The sequence below is a fragment of the Piliocolobus tephrosceles genome, chromosome X (genome assembly GCF_002776525.5).
Source record: "Piliocolobus tephrosceles isolate RC106 chromosome X, ASM277652v3, whole genome shotgun sequence".
Lineage (NCBI taxonomy): Eukaryota > Metazoa > Chordata > Mammalia > Primates > Cercopithecidae > Piliocolobus > Piliocolobus tephrosceles.
This window is the reverse complement of record NC_045455.1, coordinates 73,533,722-73,551,517: the sequence shown is the minus strand read 5'-3', so window position 1 is coordinate 73,551,517 and position 17,796 is coordinate 73,533,722. Positions and strand designations below refer to the sequence as shown.

The 17,796-nt window shown below is 41.4% G+C and overlaps 1 protein-coding gene across 11 annotated transcripts in view; it reads right to left on the bottom strand.

Moving 5' to 3' along the window:
• Positions 1-17,796, bottom strand: part of ENOX1 (ecto-NOX disulfide-thiol exchanger 1) — a 566,136-nt gene that overhangs the window by 133,358 nt on the left and 414,982 nt on the right. For all 11 annotated transcript variants that reach the window (XM_023187381.2, XM_023187382.2, XM_023187388.2 and 8 more), the window contains one exon: positions 9,022-9,234. In XM_023187381.2, coding sequence (XP_023043149.1) covers positions 9,022-9,234 — 213 coding nt within the window. The remainder of the gene's footprint in view (positions 1-9,021; positions 9,235-17,796) is intronic.

The window sequence follows — 17,796 nt, the reverse complement described above, 5'->3', positions numbered from 1 at the left end:
TTTACTTAACATGCACTCCAATTCTTTATTGTTCCAGAGTGTAAGACTTGATTTCTATCTTACATTTTGGTATTATTAAAGACATTTTTTAAAAAACATAATGATTTGACTCAGTATATCTACTTTCCATGAGACTGAAAGGAAGAATGCCAAAAAAAAAAAAAAAAAAGACTCATTTCAGTTCTGGCAGGCATAGTGTCCTCCACCATCACCTTTGGCATCCTGTGAAATAGAACATTCTGTGCTCATCCTTGATGCTGGAGTTTTTACACAAATTATGTTCTCTGGATATTTATTCCCTAAGACCAAAGAGGTATTTTTTTAAATGGAAATAATGTTTCCAACACTTAATGCATTGGCAAATACAGCCATCAGTACAATTTTGAGGAGAAACAGAAAACCCGTCACATTGCTAAAGCAGTTACGGGGAATTTTTTTTCCCATGGATGAACTACAGCAATGACTGCTACAGACATGGGAAAACATTTTAACACTTCATAAAATTCCTTTTTGACAGCAGGGGACACAGAAGCCAAATTTCCCTTGGTGGAAATAAAAAATGTTTGGCTGAGATGTTCCTAAGAAGTAAATGATTTCAGAAAGAGCTTTTCAGGCAGAAGAAATGTGGACGAGGACACCAATCTGCCTAAAAGGGGGATCGCAGTACACAGAGATCAGAAACCCCTCACATTTCACTCTAGCACTTAGCACACAACCTGACACTTGACAAATATTTGTGGAATGAATTTAATCATTCATTCAGACACTTGAGGCTTTTATGATTTTACCCAAGAAGATAGATGAGGGCGTGACAGTGGAGAACTGTCAGTGCCCTGTGCAGCTGTCTTTGACAATAATTCTGACCAATCTTCAGCACCTGCAGAATCCAATGCACATAATTTCAGGGTCGAAATGGGGCTTAAAATTCACAGAGTAGCCCAAGAGGAGTAACCTGCATAGCAAGGTATAGGCAGAACATGTGCACGGAGTAATATCTGATCACCTGTTCTATGATCACGTTAGGAGCTATGAACCTCATGGTTGGGTCCTGGAAGATACCTGCATTTAGATATCCAGAGATGATAAAGGATTCACTGGTTGATATGATAAGAACTGTAGAATCTTAAGGGTGGAAAGGAACCTCAGGGGATTATATGGTTAAACCCTTTTATTACAGAGATGAGGAAAAAGGAGACTTTAGTTGCTTAAAAGACTTTCCCAAAGTCACAAGGCTAATTAATGGTCAAACTTGGATTAGAACCAGATCTCTCTGCCTAGTCAAAAGTCTTTCCACCATCTGCAGTTTTTTTTTTTTTTTTTTTTTTTTTTTTGAGACGGAGTCTTGCTCTGTTGCCCAGGCTGGAGTGCAGTGGCTGGATCTCAGCTCACTGCAACCTCTGCCTCTCTGGTTCACACCATTCTCCTGCCTCAGCCTCCTGAGTAGCTGGGACCACAGGTGCCCGCCACCTCGCCCGGCTAATTTTTTTGTATTTTTAGTAGAGACGGGGTTTCACCGTGTTAGCCAGGATGGTCTCGATCTCCTGACCTCGTGATCCGCCCGTCTTGGCCTCCCAAAGTGCTAGGATTACAGGCTTGAGCCACTGCGCCCGGTCCCATCTGCAGTTTTTAAGACCTAAGATGAGGTTGATGCCATTTCCTATCACAAATGTATAAAGCAAAGTTGCATGATAGTTCTAACCTTTCCAATCTCCAGGTTGAAATAATATTGATAACAGGACTCTAATACCCCTACTGTAAAATTCTCAACTAAAGTATACACTGTGTGCTCTACATTAAAGAGAATGGCATATTAGAGCTAAGATCATTGAGATCATTTCACTAATGATCTAAAACAAACAAACAAAAAACACTTAGGTTGTGTTCTGCAATTACTAGGTTCTAGCCCAATTTTCAGCACTGCCTTCCTTTCCACCTGTGATTGGTCAACAACCAGTTTTTTTTGTTGTTGTTGTTTTTTCCTGAGGTCTTTTATGTGCTTACAAGAATTATGCCAGGTCCAGAAGTGGCACAGTGAGGTAGAAAAGAGAACAGTAAGTGGCCCGTATCTCTATTTAGCCTAAAATCCTGCTAGAGGGAAAAGCAAGCAAACAAACCAATAAACTTGATGCACATAAAATAATTAGAAAGTAAGTGCTCAAGTAGATAGTCTTAACAAGTGCTGCAGAAGGTAGGGGAAAGGGAGATGATTATGGGTTATAATGGATAAACAAGGTTTCACGGAGGAAATGTGATAGAAGTGGGCTTCAATTTTGGCACTTGGAGGAGGGGAAATATTTCAGGCAAGGGAAACAGCACAACCAAATGTGTGGAGGTTGGAAAGAGGGTAGTGCCAGAAGTAAATACTTCATTTTCTAGCCAGATAGCAGCATTTGTACTCGGTGTGATGTCAGCACACCTCTTCCACTCTACCTGTAAGCTGTACTTTCACATTTATAATATTCTTTTCATTTTAAACACACACACACACACACACACACACACTTAGAAAGCAAACTGTACAAGGAGCCAAGAGTCTTGATTCTAATCTGCCCATACTAAATACCCAAGGCCTCTCAGGTCTGCTCTCTGAGCCTCAGTTTCCTCCTCTGTAAAATGAAAGGGTTTGGTCCAACCCTTTAAAGTCCCTCTTAGCTCTAACATTCTATAATTTCTGCTTTTTATCCATGCTCATTATATGGATGGCACATATTCTTAAATTAATATTAATCAACCTTCTGCACGGCCGCTGGCTTTCCCATTCGCCTTTTCTCCAGTTTGTTCCCTTCCCTCTTACTAGGAAGCATGTTGGGAAAGTAGCAAAATGGGGATATCATGGAGTGTTTAAATTTTTATTAGATATGTGTGTGCTGTAATTACAAAAAGGCAAGCAAAACTTATCATCTTGGCATGCACATTAATAACTGAATGCGGTAGTCCATGCCTCCTGAACTTCATAAACAGCTCCTGTATAAGCTTTGAAATGACAAGCTTTGTTCATAGCTGAGAAACTGAAAGTGGGCAGGTCTGTGGGGAGTTCCTATGAAGCACAGATTTTTAAAAAGCGAAGATCAAAACTCCAACGTCTCTGAGTTGGAAAACCTGGGGAAGTTTCTGGCAAATGGACGGGTTAAGAAATGACATAAAGATGAGACTAGGATGCTAGTCTAGTGACATGACAAAGATGATTTACCTGTGCTGAAAATTTTTTTTCTCTTTTTTTCTATATCTAGCAAATGAGGTCTATCCAGCTGTCCCAGAAGGGAGGAGAAAGCCCTAGGCGCCACAGCAGGATAGACGATGTCCTCATTTAACGTCTTTCATACTTAACTGGACATCCATTGTGAGAAGTGAAAAATCACCCCACACAGAGTGAATGGATGCTGTACTCCCCAAACTTCTGGTGAGGTTTAGTTACAGTCCCCTGACACTTTAAGCCAAGGCTTTGCTAAAAACAATGACTGTTTGATATTTAATAGCTGGTCCTGGGGTGAAGACCAGAGATATAAAAAAGGTTAGAACTTTTGCAAATATGGACGAAACTAAACACCATCAAAGCTAGAGCTGCTGGACTTTGATGGAGACCTTTAAATAAATCACAGCTTATTCTGTATGTTATTATAAATGACTTGTGATGTTTTTCAAAAAACTTTTGTAAAGCACTGAACTTCAGGAACGATATCTCAGCTTTCTTTCTCCTCAATGGCTGGAGAGCAATCTAGGCCATACATGTGAGCCTATGGGTCCTTTCCAAATGAAAGCAAGAACAAGTACACAAGCATGGAAAGGAGATAGGTGCATCTAATCCAGCTCATGGATCACACCTGAAGTTTCCCTTGTCCTATACAACCAACTGGTTATTTCCAGCAAAATCCATAAGGGGACCCACATGCTTTTACCGTGCTTTGAACTCTGCAATGTACCTGAGCTTCCCTGGAAGCGGCTGAGTGAGCCCTCCATTTGGGATACCCAGCCTGCTCCACTAGCCTGCTCCACTAGTTAGCTAGTTTGCCAATACACGTGCTTCCAAACCACCTCACAACAATTTCCCAACATTCCCCTCCTGTCCCACGAAGTCAGGAGATCAAGACCAGCTTGGCTGTTTAGCGAACAGGCTACCATGGAATGCCATGAAGGAAGGCATTGACACTGGGAAGATCTTTTGGCACTGACTCTGAGGAGATCCCTTATGTGGGAGGGAGCAGTCGGGGCTGCTATGGAATAACCAGGAGATTTCCAGCCACCTGGAAGAAGGAAAACTGAGGTGCAATTCCTGAATACTCGTGCTTAACAATTCTAATCTCATTCTAAGAGAAGAAGCCAAAATGTGATTCTTGTGGTGTTTTCCAGGAACATTAATGCAGACAAATGGGGTGTGACTGGTTCTGCTTTCGGAAAATGCAGCAAGTATGTCAGTCCCTGAGGACTTTGGCAGTTATTGTTTTACCAGCATCCCCAAAGTCCTGACACCAAACACACCTTACCACACTGAACAGAGCTGTGGAAACAGGAAGTGCAGTTGAAACACAAATATAGCTTCACTAGAGAGAGGGAAACTTGGGACAGGAAAGGAGATGCATTCGGATTAAAGGATGAAGAGATGTGTATGTACCTACCAGGTTAGTCAGGTTACTGCTAATCTTTTCACAGGTTGGGTTCCTTTTTGCAGTTCTTTTTGTAAAAGCTCATAGAAGAGAATGGAAAGTTCTGAGGTTGCTCAATGAGATATGCAATTTTTCCATTCTGCCTCACAGGCTTAATTCTAGCCCAGGCTCACATTTAAGGTATTCCCCATCTTCAAGTCATCCTGAAAGATCTTGGTTGTCAAAGATTCACATGAAGGCTCCTCAGAGTCTCCATGGCTGGGGTGTGTATGTCCTGGTCAGCACTGTAGGATTTTCACAGTCTTGGCTGTTATCTGCCAACTGCTGAAATACTTCCATTTGATTCAGAATCAAATTACAGGGCTAAGGGGGACTCCCAAATAGTAACAGGCAGATGGTAAATACAGAGCCTGTTGGATGGTTACAATTGGGAATACCACAATGTAAATTTTTGATGATTCTTTCACCCCAACTCTCCTAATATTTCCTAGCCTCTGACCAAGAATTTCATAAAGTGTGGCAATTTCCAATAAAAAGTATAGCTACTGAGCTTTTTCTCTATTTGCTTCATTACACATGCAAGTTGAAACCTCGTTTCCTGCAGATGATGCTAACATCAATGCCTAACTACTCAATGGGGTCACCAGAAATTTCTGAACTCACTGTTTCAGGGTTCTCTCCTGCCTGTCTTCTGATTTACTCATTCATTCACTCACTCATTCACCCAATATTTCTTGCATATTTCTATGTTATAGGGCTTGATATATATTGATGACTAAAAAAGACATGTCTCTTCCTTTGTGATGCCTGCTATAATAACTAAAAGCAGACATATCATGAAATCACTACTCATTTGGATAAGTGTTACAAGGGACCTTAATAAAGATGCAGGGGGCAGGGCGCGGTGGCTTACGCCTGTAATCCTAGCACTTTGGGAGGCCAAGGCAGGTGAATCACGAGGTCAGGAGATCAAGACCATCCTGGCAAACAAGGTAAAACCCCATCTCTACTAAAAATACAAAAAATTAGCCGGGCGTGGTGGCACATGCCTGTAGTCCTAGCTACTCGGGAGGCTGAGGCAGGAGAATCATTTGAACCTGGGAGGCAGAGGTTGCAGTGAGCCGAGATTGTGCCACTGTACTCCAGCCTGGGTGACAAGGTGAGACGCCATCTCGGGAAAAAAAAAAAAAAATGCAGCGAAGGCAGATCTACTAGAAGAGGGTAGACCAGAAAGACCTCTCTGAAGGGTGGCTCCTCATCCGAGACCTACAGGATAAGAAGATGTCAAGCACACAGAGTATGGGAAAGGGCACCCCAGGCAGAGGGAACAGAATGTGTAAAGACCGAATGGTGGAAGGTGGTTTTGGTGGGCTGAGGGGGAGAGAGGCCAATGGAGATGATGCATGGTGAGTCTGAGGATAACTGAAGCTAAAGAGGTGGGCATAGAGAGCTCTGTCGGCTAGGGACAGTGAATATTCTCTAAATGCAATGGGGAGCTACTCAAAGGGTTTAGTGCGGAAGACATGATCTAATTTGTATCAGACGGAATGTGAAAATAAATCAAACTAGAGTAGAAGTAGAAAGGGAGGCACTCTGTATGACAAAAACTGCAAAATTCTTCCTAGTAGCCATTCTCCACTCCTGCCTTATTATGAGAACTCCAGTTTTACTCTGGAGAGCAGTAGGCCCAGTAAAAATTGTATTTCTCACATTCTTTGTAGTTAGACATGGCCAGGTATAATAATTCTGCCTAATGAGACCTACGTGGAAGTTAGCTGGGGATGGATTTTTGGGCAAGTTTTGCTTTCTTGCTATAATGACGCAACTCCTTCATGTGTCTTTCTTCCTCTTTTCTTACGTGATTTCTGCCTGGAAAAAGAAGATGTGATGGCAAGTGAAGCAGCAGCAACCATCATAGACAACTATCCAGGTAAAGCGAATAGCACCAGAGAGACCTCAGCCCTGGCAGCCTTGAACCACTGGACCAGTGCCAACAAACCCTACATCTGGATTTTATTGTGTCCAAAGAGAAAAATCTTCTACTTGTCTTAGATACCGTTTGGCAGAATTTTCTGTTCCTCACACGTGGATGCCATGTCTAACTGACACATCAGGTAACCAAAGCCTGACTTGGGTGGTGGCGGTTACAATGAAGAAGGGTGGGCTGAATCGGGGTATATTTTTGAAGGAAGAAACAACAGGACTTCTTGATGGCCTAGATGTCGGTTGTGGTGGTGGGAGATGGCAATTACAAAAAGTACAAGACTTTGGCTTGAGAACTTATGAGAATGGGAACGAAAAACCAAAAGAGGGGCACGTTTGAAGATTAGAAGCAAGGATTCCATTTTTGATATTTCAAAGTTGAGGTGCCTAAGAGGCAGTCTGTACTCCTGTGGTTTCCAGGAGATAGGATCTTGCTGGCCCTGTTCCACCCCTTCATTCACTCCTTCTCAGGGAGTGATGAGCCAGCCTGGCCAGGGAGAGTGCCTGTTCTGCTCACCTACTCCCTTGCTTAGGCATCCAAAGTGTAGCCTCCAGGAATGTGGCTGGGGTCTTCAGTACTGCCTGAAGCTGGATGCTCAACACAACGACCAACATTCAGAAGCCAATTATTGCTGTAAATCTCCACATCACTTTCCAATTTGGTTGTTATACCAAAAAGTATTTGTAGTCCCACATGCTACACTTTTCTGTCCATCTCTCAGTTGCTTCAAATATGGGCCAACTTACACCTATATAATGACAGGTAGACATTTCGTGTTCTTTCAGCCACATCATAGGGGCCTCATTGTAATAGGCGCCTCTTTCAATAGTTACTGCCAAAGAAAACGAAGTTCTCGCCTATTCATGGCTGCCCTCTTATCTTTATTGTTAGAGTCAAGGGTTGAGTCTTCCTTGCCCGTTGGGACGATAAACTGCATGGGAATTAGAACTGATTTAAAATTGATGCCAGTGAGCAAAAGGTAAACATACAGTAACCATTTCACTGTTCAGGCATATGACTTCTTACTATAACTCTGAAGAAACTGTATTATTAGAATTGTTTTACTGTGCTGTCTCTTATTTTTCTCCACTACCAGTTCACTCTTACCTTCCCTCCATCCACTGATCCATTCTTTCCTTCCCTCCTTTAAAAACTGCTGTTAATGTTGCTTTTCTTTATTCTATCCCTAATAACCTTAGAGTTTCTAGACATACACTGTTAAAGAAAGGGTCATTCCTCAAGCCTGGTGAATCTAGGTAATATGGTCTGGTATCAGTCTGTGTGAGGACAGAACAGTCTTATTTTTCCTATTCCTTTTCTTTAAAGACAGATTGGTCTTATACTGGATATTAGATCACTTACCAGAATTTACACTTGGGAATTTGTTATATGATACGCTACGCTGCTGTAAATCCTGTCTTTTGATAAAGTCATATAAGATACTTTTCCATTTAAGATCTCGGTTTTGCCCTCTCTTCCATCCCATCCTGACAGATACATTATTCCTTGAGTTTGCACTGATGAAAGAGGTGATAGGCATTTTGGCACACTACATCACAGAAAATAGTACTTATCTTCAGAATGGAAATATACATCCCACATGTCACTATCGCGTAGGGCCCTGCACCTGGTATGGAATGGAGCGTGACATTGTTACAGTGTCATTCAATGGCTTTTACCAAGGAAGAGAACATCGGCAGCTGTGATGCATGATGCCGCTGTGACATTAACTACAGACACAGATAGAGTGCCCATAAAAAAAATATACGCCCTTTTTTTGAATAGAGCCCTGGGTAATTACCCTGACTATTATTCTAAGAGAAAGCCCCATTTACACCCCTTCATCATTTAGACTCTGGACATAAAAAAAAAAATCACTGGCATTAAGTAGTTAAGGCAATTTGCTTTCCAAATGAAGAAAGGACAAAAAAAATCCCTGCTCTTGAGCTGCCCATTTTGACAGCCACAGCTCACCCAAATAAAAGATCCCGAGGAGTTTTTCTGATAGTACCCTTTTCCTACACAGAGCCCAAGGAGAACGTGTTCAAGTTTGCTTTCTGCTGTCAGCACTAGGAGGACACAGGGGGCTGTGTGGACAGCCTGCGGGTGAAGGGTGGCGGCCCTGCAGCTATGATATGAACTGTGGTGGGTCCAGCAGGCACAGATGCATCTAGCTGCCCTGCCCTGGTGGCCAGGCTTGCTGTTCTGAGGAAAAGCTACAGAAACGTTGCTCACCTTGAGAAGTAAACTCTCAGGGCAGGGTCCGTGTTCCTCCAAGGTGCCACAGAACATGAAATAGGTTATGAGGTTTGCCATTCAATGTGGAGTAAAGATGGGAGATTATTGAACTACTTACCCCCAAATGAAAAAATAAAATTAATCAAAAAGAAAAGGCAAAATCACAGCAAAAGAGATGGCCCCCAACATTTTACTTACATTGAGTGAGAATCCCAGTTAAGGCATTTTTGAAATTCTCCTTGGCTTCCTCCATCTCCTGCTCATGTGTGGCTTTTTCATTCATTAGCCGGCGGACGTGGCTGTTGGCCGACTGCACCATGGAATAGAACTGGTTTGCAGAGCGCCGATTCACTTCCCCTCGTTCAATCCAGGAAAGCAGCACTGTGATCGCCTCTGAAAACTTGCTATCATCTGGAAATGGAAAACCACCAAGTACAAATCACGCCAAGATGAGAAAATACACTTTATTCTTATTCCTCTCAAAAGACAGAGCATAGTCCAACCTGGTGGATGTGTTTTCAGAACTCAACAAATTAGCTTTCCTGAGACTGACTACCATATAATCACTTAATTTCTCTTTTCTCATCTAACTTCAGGGCACCATAGAACCACTCAGGAGGTTCACACTCTCATCTGCCAACTCCATGAGCTCAGCTATAGGAGATTTGTTCTGGGCATTCTTAGGAATAAGGTACAGCCTAATTCTTCCACCAAACCTTGTTTTCTCTTTCTTAAGATGGACTTGAAAAACTGTTATTAACCTACTTGGTCTCTACTTCATTTCTTTGTTCCTTTAACTAAAATATTATACAGTGTTACCAGTTTTCTGATTTAGAGAATCAGCTGAGTTAGTGTTAAAATGTGGAAGAAAGATTGGATTACTTTAAAACTGGTTGTAATGTATGGTACTATCCCTAAGGCAGGTAGTAGGAATAAGCCAATTCTTGTTCTACTGTAGTTCAAAACTAATTCCATTTTAGGGCTAATACCATATACTTAATTAGGCTGAAAAACAGAGTATTTCCTAGTTTTCCACAAAAGAGAACATGTTTCCTGAGGTGTTCAGTGTTTGCTTTGGATTGCTATGGAAAGCCTATGTGAACCTGGTTTGAGATGAATGTGTGTGGTGGGGGGGGGGGGGGGGGGGGGGGGGGGGGGGGACAGGAAGTGGGAAATGCAGTTCCACCTGAAAATAAGTGATAAATTCTATTTCAAAGAAAACAGATTTGCCTACTTGGGAATGGTTACTGGAACAAACCTGTGTTGCGTGGCTTGGAGGTGGAGAAAAAGGAAGTTTGTGGGTGATTAAGTTAATTAGAACTGGAAGTTGTATGTCAGCTGTCACATCATTAATCGATCTGACTATTGCTGAAGGCTCACTGCCTACTTTCCAGGCAAACCTGAGGGGAGAATCCTTTCATTTATATTCTGCAATCCCTAGAAAATGTGCTTTAGGGAAAAATATCCTACATTTTTACAAGTAAACTAGGTAGACTCTGAATTCCAAAACTCAGGAGCAAAATTAGATGGAAAGATTCAGATTCTTACCCATTCGTTTAAAAAATTCTGAGGGCCTACTGTGTGCCAGGCACTGTCCCCTCTACCGGAGGGGCATCGGAGACATCCTTACGTATTGTTTGCATATAAACATACATACAGTCCACATGAATAGACGGGGGAGACTCATACTTGAGAAAAAGATTTCATTTCACTCAGCAGATTTTAAAATCAATCACTGAGTTCTTATTAGTATTTTACACATCATACGAAACCTTCCCACCATTGAATGCTTTGTAAATTTATAGGGTGCTTTACAAACATCTTTAGTGTCTTTTCTCCCAAAGACCTCCTCCCAGACCAGTACAGCTTCCTTAGTATGGCTGCTACTTGCCCAGGAGGTGCGTGTCCTGAAAGAAGGTAGGGCTGAGCCTAATTCAAGGTCCTGCGGTTGAGCTCTGCCTTCCCCAGGGAAGAAAGCAGCTTTTAGGGATGTGCTCGTGCTCAGCCACCATTCTAAGCCCTCTCCTGCTGCACAGCGGCCTTCTAGATTTGGGGATCAAAGCTTTTTTTCTGAGCGAACCTGCCCCCCTGCCGTCATACTTTAACCAGAGGAGATAACTGGCCTGGGAGTGCTCACAAAACACCCTGTGAATGACAGACTCAAGTTGCCTTGAAAATCTAAACCCATAGGCACAGAACACACTTACTGAGTATTGCAGTCGCTTATACCATTTTGTTAACTCTGGAATTTCAATCTAAGTTCAACCGTCAGTGAACTCCAGCTGCAATGGTTTCTTATCTCATTTCATGGACTGAAGCAGCTTGTATAAGATAAAATCCATCACACAACTTAACATTACGTTCAGTCCATGGGGAGGCCCATAATTTAGCATTATGTTTGTGAGAGGCCCACTGCCACCGTTACTGGCAGAATAAATTTTGCCTCCCTTCACACTCTCTACCGCTCTTCCCACCAATATATGTTAGGAGAATGGACCTCAGCAAAGACAGTGGAAATAAACTTAATGCTTAGAAGAAATCTTTTTTTTTTTTTTCCTCCGAAAAGATAACAACAGAAAAAGAGAACACTGATTTCATGTACTATTTTTTCCCCTTTGCTATGAGTTTCATGTCTACATAACACAGAGAAAGAAAAATCCTTAACATTTTTGTTATGAGCTTTACAGGGACAGAGTGTAATGCTATTCTCTTCTTTCTCTCATATACAGGTAGTTTTTCCTTCTCTTGCTCGTGGTGGCTTAGTTCATAAATAGACTAACTTTACTATCAGGAAAAAAACACTTCAATTTTAAAAACGTATGTTTGCTCAAATGGTCTGAAAGCCACATTTTATTGCTCATCACACCTAGATCTAGAGCACAATACATTCACCGGCAGATTATAGTTTCAGAAAGAGGAAACAATATTCTTAGTATTAAGCCACTGAAAATACACGCTTTCAAAAGGAAGGAGCCAAGAGATTTTCTAACATGTTAACAAGTACTAGGAGGCAGAATTCCATTAGCCTAAAAGAGGAATATAGCTTCATAGACTCCCAATTTCATCTTCATTTCTGAACTTTCTGAAACTGACAGGCCAATATATGATTGATGTACTGACATTCAAATTAAATTAAAAAAACATCAGTTAAGCCATGCTTGATAACTCCAGTCAATATTTGTTGCCATGTAAGAAGTGACTTTAATTTATATTAATTAAGGCTAAGCCAGTAACTCCCTCTGATGGCTACAGGAGGATATTGGGAGCGGTCATTTTCAATACTCAACTGTAAATTCAATTTTGTATTCAGTGGAAAGATCACTGAGAAGGCAGAAAACAATATAAACTAATTTAAACAGGATTTAGATTGCAGCATTATTAAAGCTATTCATGTGGAAAGAAATTAACACTGCTCATAAAAATCACATCAAAGACGCACTTATAAAAATTCCAAATACTTTCTGTGAACATGCTCAGGCATAACTCTGAACGTGGATGCAGTTTAGAAGCTAGAATGTGCAGATGTGGTTTTTCCACCGTAAGAACTGGGAAACATTGGTATATCATGGAGGGAATATAAATCATTTGCTCATTAGAAATTGCCCACCGTTTTCTAATCAGGATCCTCACAACGTTCATGCACCTGAGTTAACAGACAGTTCATTCATGAGTCTTGCTTTTTTCCTTTCCATCCGTCCATCCTGCTTCCTTTGCCAGAGCCCTCTTCGTTAAACAGCACGGCATGCCTCCCTGCGTTTGCTCATGCTGTGCACTTATCCTTGGGTCTCTCACACTCCTGGTCCCCCCAGGCAGCTCTTATTCTTCCCTGAAGATTCTGCAACCCTAGGATGCATTCGGTGTCTCTTTGCTATGTTTCCACAATACCCCGCATATCCTGCTATTAAAGCATTAGTCACTCTGTACAGTAATTGTTGGTTTACAGATCTGTCTCCAGTTTTGAGGGGCTAATATGAGAATACAATTTCCAAAACATATTTCAGTCCTCTGGTTACTCTGAGTTTTTCCCTTTGTATTTTATATGTCATTGCACTCTACAGTAGTTCCTCCTTATCCACAGTTTTACCGTCTGGGGGTTCAGTTACCGTAGGTCTCAGTTAACTGTGGTCAACTGCAGACCGAAAATAATAAACGGAAAATTGCAGAAATAAGCAATTCATCCATTTTAAATTGCACACTGTTCTGAAGAGCATGATGAAATGTCACGCTGTCTCACTCTGACCTGGCCGGGATACGAATCATCCCTTTGTCCAGGGTTGACTGTCCATCCACATTGTCTACACTACCTCCCTGTGAATCACTCAGTAGCCACCCGGGTTGCCAGATCCACTGTAATGGTACAGCAGTGTTTGTGTTCAAGTAACCCTTATTTGGCTTAATAATGGCCCCAAAATGCAAGAGTAGTGATGCTGGCAATTTGGAAATGTCAAAGAAAGGCCACAAAGTGCTTCCTTTAAGTGAAAGGTAAAAGTTCTTCACAATAAAGAAAGCAAAAAATTGTATGCTGAGGTTGCTAAAATCTAGGGTAAGAACAATTTATCTATGAAATTGTGAAGAAGTAAAAAGAAGCTTGTGCATAGTATATATAGTGTTCAGTACTATTCATGGTTTCAGGCATCCACTAGGGATCTTGGAATGTATCCCCCAAGGATAAGGGGAGACTACTGTATTCCCAAATGATTAGTAGCAATTAATGTTGGAAAGATACAAATGCAATGGTTAAAAGTTAGGAAACATCGTAGTTGATACTAAACATTTAAATTTCATGTCAAAGAGTATTTTCACATGTGCCATTATCTACCAGAGATAGATGTTCTCATGACAATTAAGCTGAATGATCCTGTTATATACTTCAGGCTTCAGAAGTCATTATCACCGGCAATGAAAGTTAAGAGTGACGTCAGAGAATCCCACAGAAGCAAGGCCCTCTGCAGTGAGGCACTAAACGGTTTATCAAATAACTCAAAAATGTTTTTGAAAGCCTTTTTAATTTTGGGAAGGTAATTTGCCCTTTTGCTTTGTGAGGAGTAAATAATATTAGAGTGATACTATCAGATGTCACCACTGGAATCCACGCCCATCTCATTTCATTTCTGGTTAGTTCAGACTTTGTTAACCTCCTTCCCTCTCCTCCATGTTTATTGAGTACTTAGCACACAGTAGGTATTACAAAACTGCATACGGGAGAACTCCTTGCTATTCAAAGACCAGGCACAGAAGCAGCCTTTGTGAGCTTGTTAAAAATGCAGACTCAGCCTTTCTCACACCTCCAGAATTGGAATCTGCATTTTACTCCAGGTGATTTCTATGCACATGGAGGTTTGAGAAGCACTGAATTAAGGACTCAGTGAAGGCCAGGTAAACTGGTTAGGAGCTGACCAAAGTTAAGAGATAATGAAAACCTGAAGTGGAAAGCAGCAGCTGAGACAGCAGAGACTTTCAAAAGGAATAGACGTGATTCTTAAGAGCTTTGTGAGTCTCTATCCCTGTCCCCATGACCAATTAAAGAGCTGTCACTTCTATTCAGGAAAAAAAAAAGTGTTCAAGACTTGGAAATGGGCATAGAGACTACTAGAGACCCTTACTATGGAATGCTGGGCATGAATTACCTAATTCTGCAGGCGGAACCTTTCTTTGGCTAATCTCTGACTAGGCTATTTTACAACTTTGTAGGAGAAGAACATAAATTGTGGCAAACTGATTACAATACAAATAATTCCTCTCTGTAACAATGCAAATTAATTTTTGTTCAGTAGAAAGTGTAAATCTTTATAAAGTGAATTCTCCTTTGAAACAGTTTTAACAGTTTCTTGGTCTCCTCATTAATTCTGGAGTTAAATAAAATCATTGGCACATGTTCATTTTATATTTGTAAGACAGTCATGATTTCACTGCCACAGTATCCTTTAACAAAAGACAGGGCCCATGCTACAGTCACATCTGAAAGTCTAGGGCATGGCACAAAGTGGTGGGTACCTGGTGAATTTTAATTAAACTGATACATAGATAATGATGGGGAAAAGGAACCAAATTGGTAAGTGTTTTTTGTTTTTGTTTTTGAGATGGAATTTTGCTCTTGTTGCCCAGGCTGGAGTGCAATGGCGTGATCTCGGCTCACTGCAACCTCCAACTCCAGGGTTCAAGTGATTCTTCTGCCTCAGCCTCCTGAGTAGCTGGGATTACGGGCACGCACCACCACACCTGGCTAATTTTGCATTTTTAGAAGAGATGGGGTTTCTCCATGTTGGTCAGGCTGGTCTCGAACTCTCGACCTCAGGTGATCCACCCACTTGGGCGTCCCAAAGGGCTGGGATTACAGGTGTGAGCCACCACGCCCAGCCGTTAAGTGGTTTTTTCCTCCCACTTTGGGTGCACAGGAAGAGGCAGCCCTGAATTTCGAACAATAGATGGGGTAAGAGCCCAGTGGGGAGCACTGAATATGAAACTTAGGTGGACTATAGTTTCCTTATTTACACCTGAGTCTATAAAGGAACAATGAGGAGACAGGGATTTTATGTTTGAACAGAACGTAGGAAAACAAGGAAGAGATTCTAAAATGCTTTCCTTTCCAAAGAAATGGAGGGACACACACATGTGTACACACATACACACACAAGTAAAGGTGTGTCTGTAGTTATCACTGATTTCTGGCTCCAAAGATAGCTGGAAATTGCTCACAGTATACAGTCACATAGTCATCTAAGCAGATTTGGAATTTCAGTATGGTCAAAGCATTGCTGCTATCACAATCCCCAAATTTCTGTACATGTCCCTAAACAAGTCTCCTTTTCCTGGCTCCTCAATTAACCCTGCATCAACTAACCAGATCACAGACAGCATAAAAGGCTAAACAAACAGGTAATGTTCCCTTCTACCCCCAAAACACACATGCAATCTTCTTAACTAGTTAGTAGCTGTAAAAATGAGAAAATTAAGGTGGCAATATGAAAATGCACCCATTATTCCTGCTTCAGGGTCAAGCAAAATGTTTCTAAATAAAATGGCCTATCTTACCTCTATGAAGGTCAATAACACTTAAGGAAATAATTTGCAAACAGGCTCCTATGTTTCATATTTCCCTGACCCTATGAAAGAAGCCTGGCTTTTAGCTAATGGGACATCCACTTGGCTCACAACATTATTGATTTTTACTTTCATGGAACCATAAATATTGACAACCATCTCAGCAAAATGTTGGTACCACATCTGCCCCTTCCTCTGTCTGGCAGGCTGACATGGGGCCATTCTATATGCAAATCAGAGTCCAGTTCTCTGGAAATTATAAATGTTGATCCCAGGAGGATGGTATTCTTGTTGACACATTAGGGAATCCCAAAGGCCCTGCTTGCAAGGCTTTGTCAGGACTTCACCTGATTCAGAGAGAAACTCTTCATTTCATCACAAAATGAAAGATTATGTGAAGCTTTCTAAGGGGGTAAAAAATACACAAAAACTTTTAAATGCTCTTGCCAAGAGAAATCCCAGTGAATTAGAATATAATCCTTCCTCACTGTCTAATCAATCTCTTCCTTCCACAGTCCAAACACAGGGTTCCTCCAGGGGTGGATGGTCTGTGTTAGACACACTGAAATTCATTATCTCATCTGCCTGGTGCCACTGTTTCCAATAAAGTGTAATTATGGTGTTATTGAGCTCCATCTCACTTTCTCAAAGCCATGCTATAAACTTTGGGTTTCTGAGCAGTTACTTCGCAGTCGGTCTTCATTAAGTTGAATTGTCTCACAACGATGTCTATTTAACCAGCAGGATGCCTACTAATTTTCTTTTTTAGAATTTGTATTAATGTAACAGGCACTGGGTGACTCCATGTCTCAGACACTACACAAACACAACAGTGTTACCTCTGGTTTCAGAAGGTCAAGTAGCCAGGGATGGGATAACCTGGTCCTGGAAGATCCTCCCTCTCTCACTCCGGCACTGCCCATCTGGCTGCCTCTCTCCCCTGCGACAGCACTTTGCACTTTCCACATATAACAGGGGGATTAGTATATTTATTATAATAGTGCACTATTATAAGTGGCAAACGCAAGGTGATTTGTTATTGCCTCTGTCACTCAAGACACCTAAACTCTTTGAGGCAGGGGTTTGTTCACTGTTGTCCTTTCCACCACTGGCTAGGACAGTGCCAGGCATATAGTAAAATACTGATTAACGAATACTTCTTGAGTGATTGGAAGGATGGCTGAGCACACATCACATCATTTCCATGTACATCTGGTCATGCCCAGTAGAACCACTGGCCAGAAATTCAATGTGCTCATAGATCCAAATAGCAGAAGAAGAGAGAAAAGAATTATTTTACGGAGCACCTACTATGTGCACAGTTTTCACATTGGACAGTACATGGAGAGGGCATTGTGGGTCATAAGAAAGACTTGGTTTGTACAGATTTTGCTAAATAAAGCTGATTTTCAAAGAGAAAATTGTAAGAATAAACAAGTATGATATAAAATAGAAGAAAAGTATCTGTAATAAGTCTAAGATAGTAAGATTTCTCAGGGGAGGAAAAAAATCAAGTCCAATTAGGTATTTTCAGATTGCATTTCCATTTCCTCTCTGACACAGATTTCTTTACCTTAGGTCTTGACTGTATGTTATGTCCCCACATCAATGAAATCATCTTCAGGGAAACAGTGTCCTCAGCTCCTCCTGTCTGGCTTTGCAACAATATAAGGAGCACGGAGTGGATTTCCTCTCTAAGGCAGCCAATTTCCTAAGCAATTAAATGCTGTTTATATTCCGAACTCTATGCTTGGGTTGAAATTGTCAGGCTTGGTATTACCTGACTCTTGCCTGAGATGTGTCCCCAGCTAGTTCATTCTACTGTAACAGCCATCTATTAAGATTTCCAATCTGTTCTTTCCTCAAGGGATCACACAGTACTTGGCAAAGGTACAGCTTCTGAATTCTGCAAATTATACTCATCTATATAAA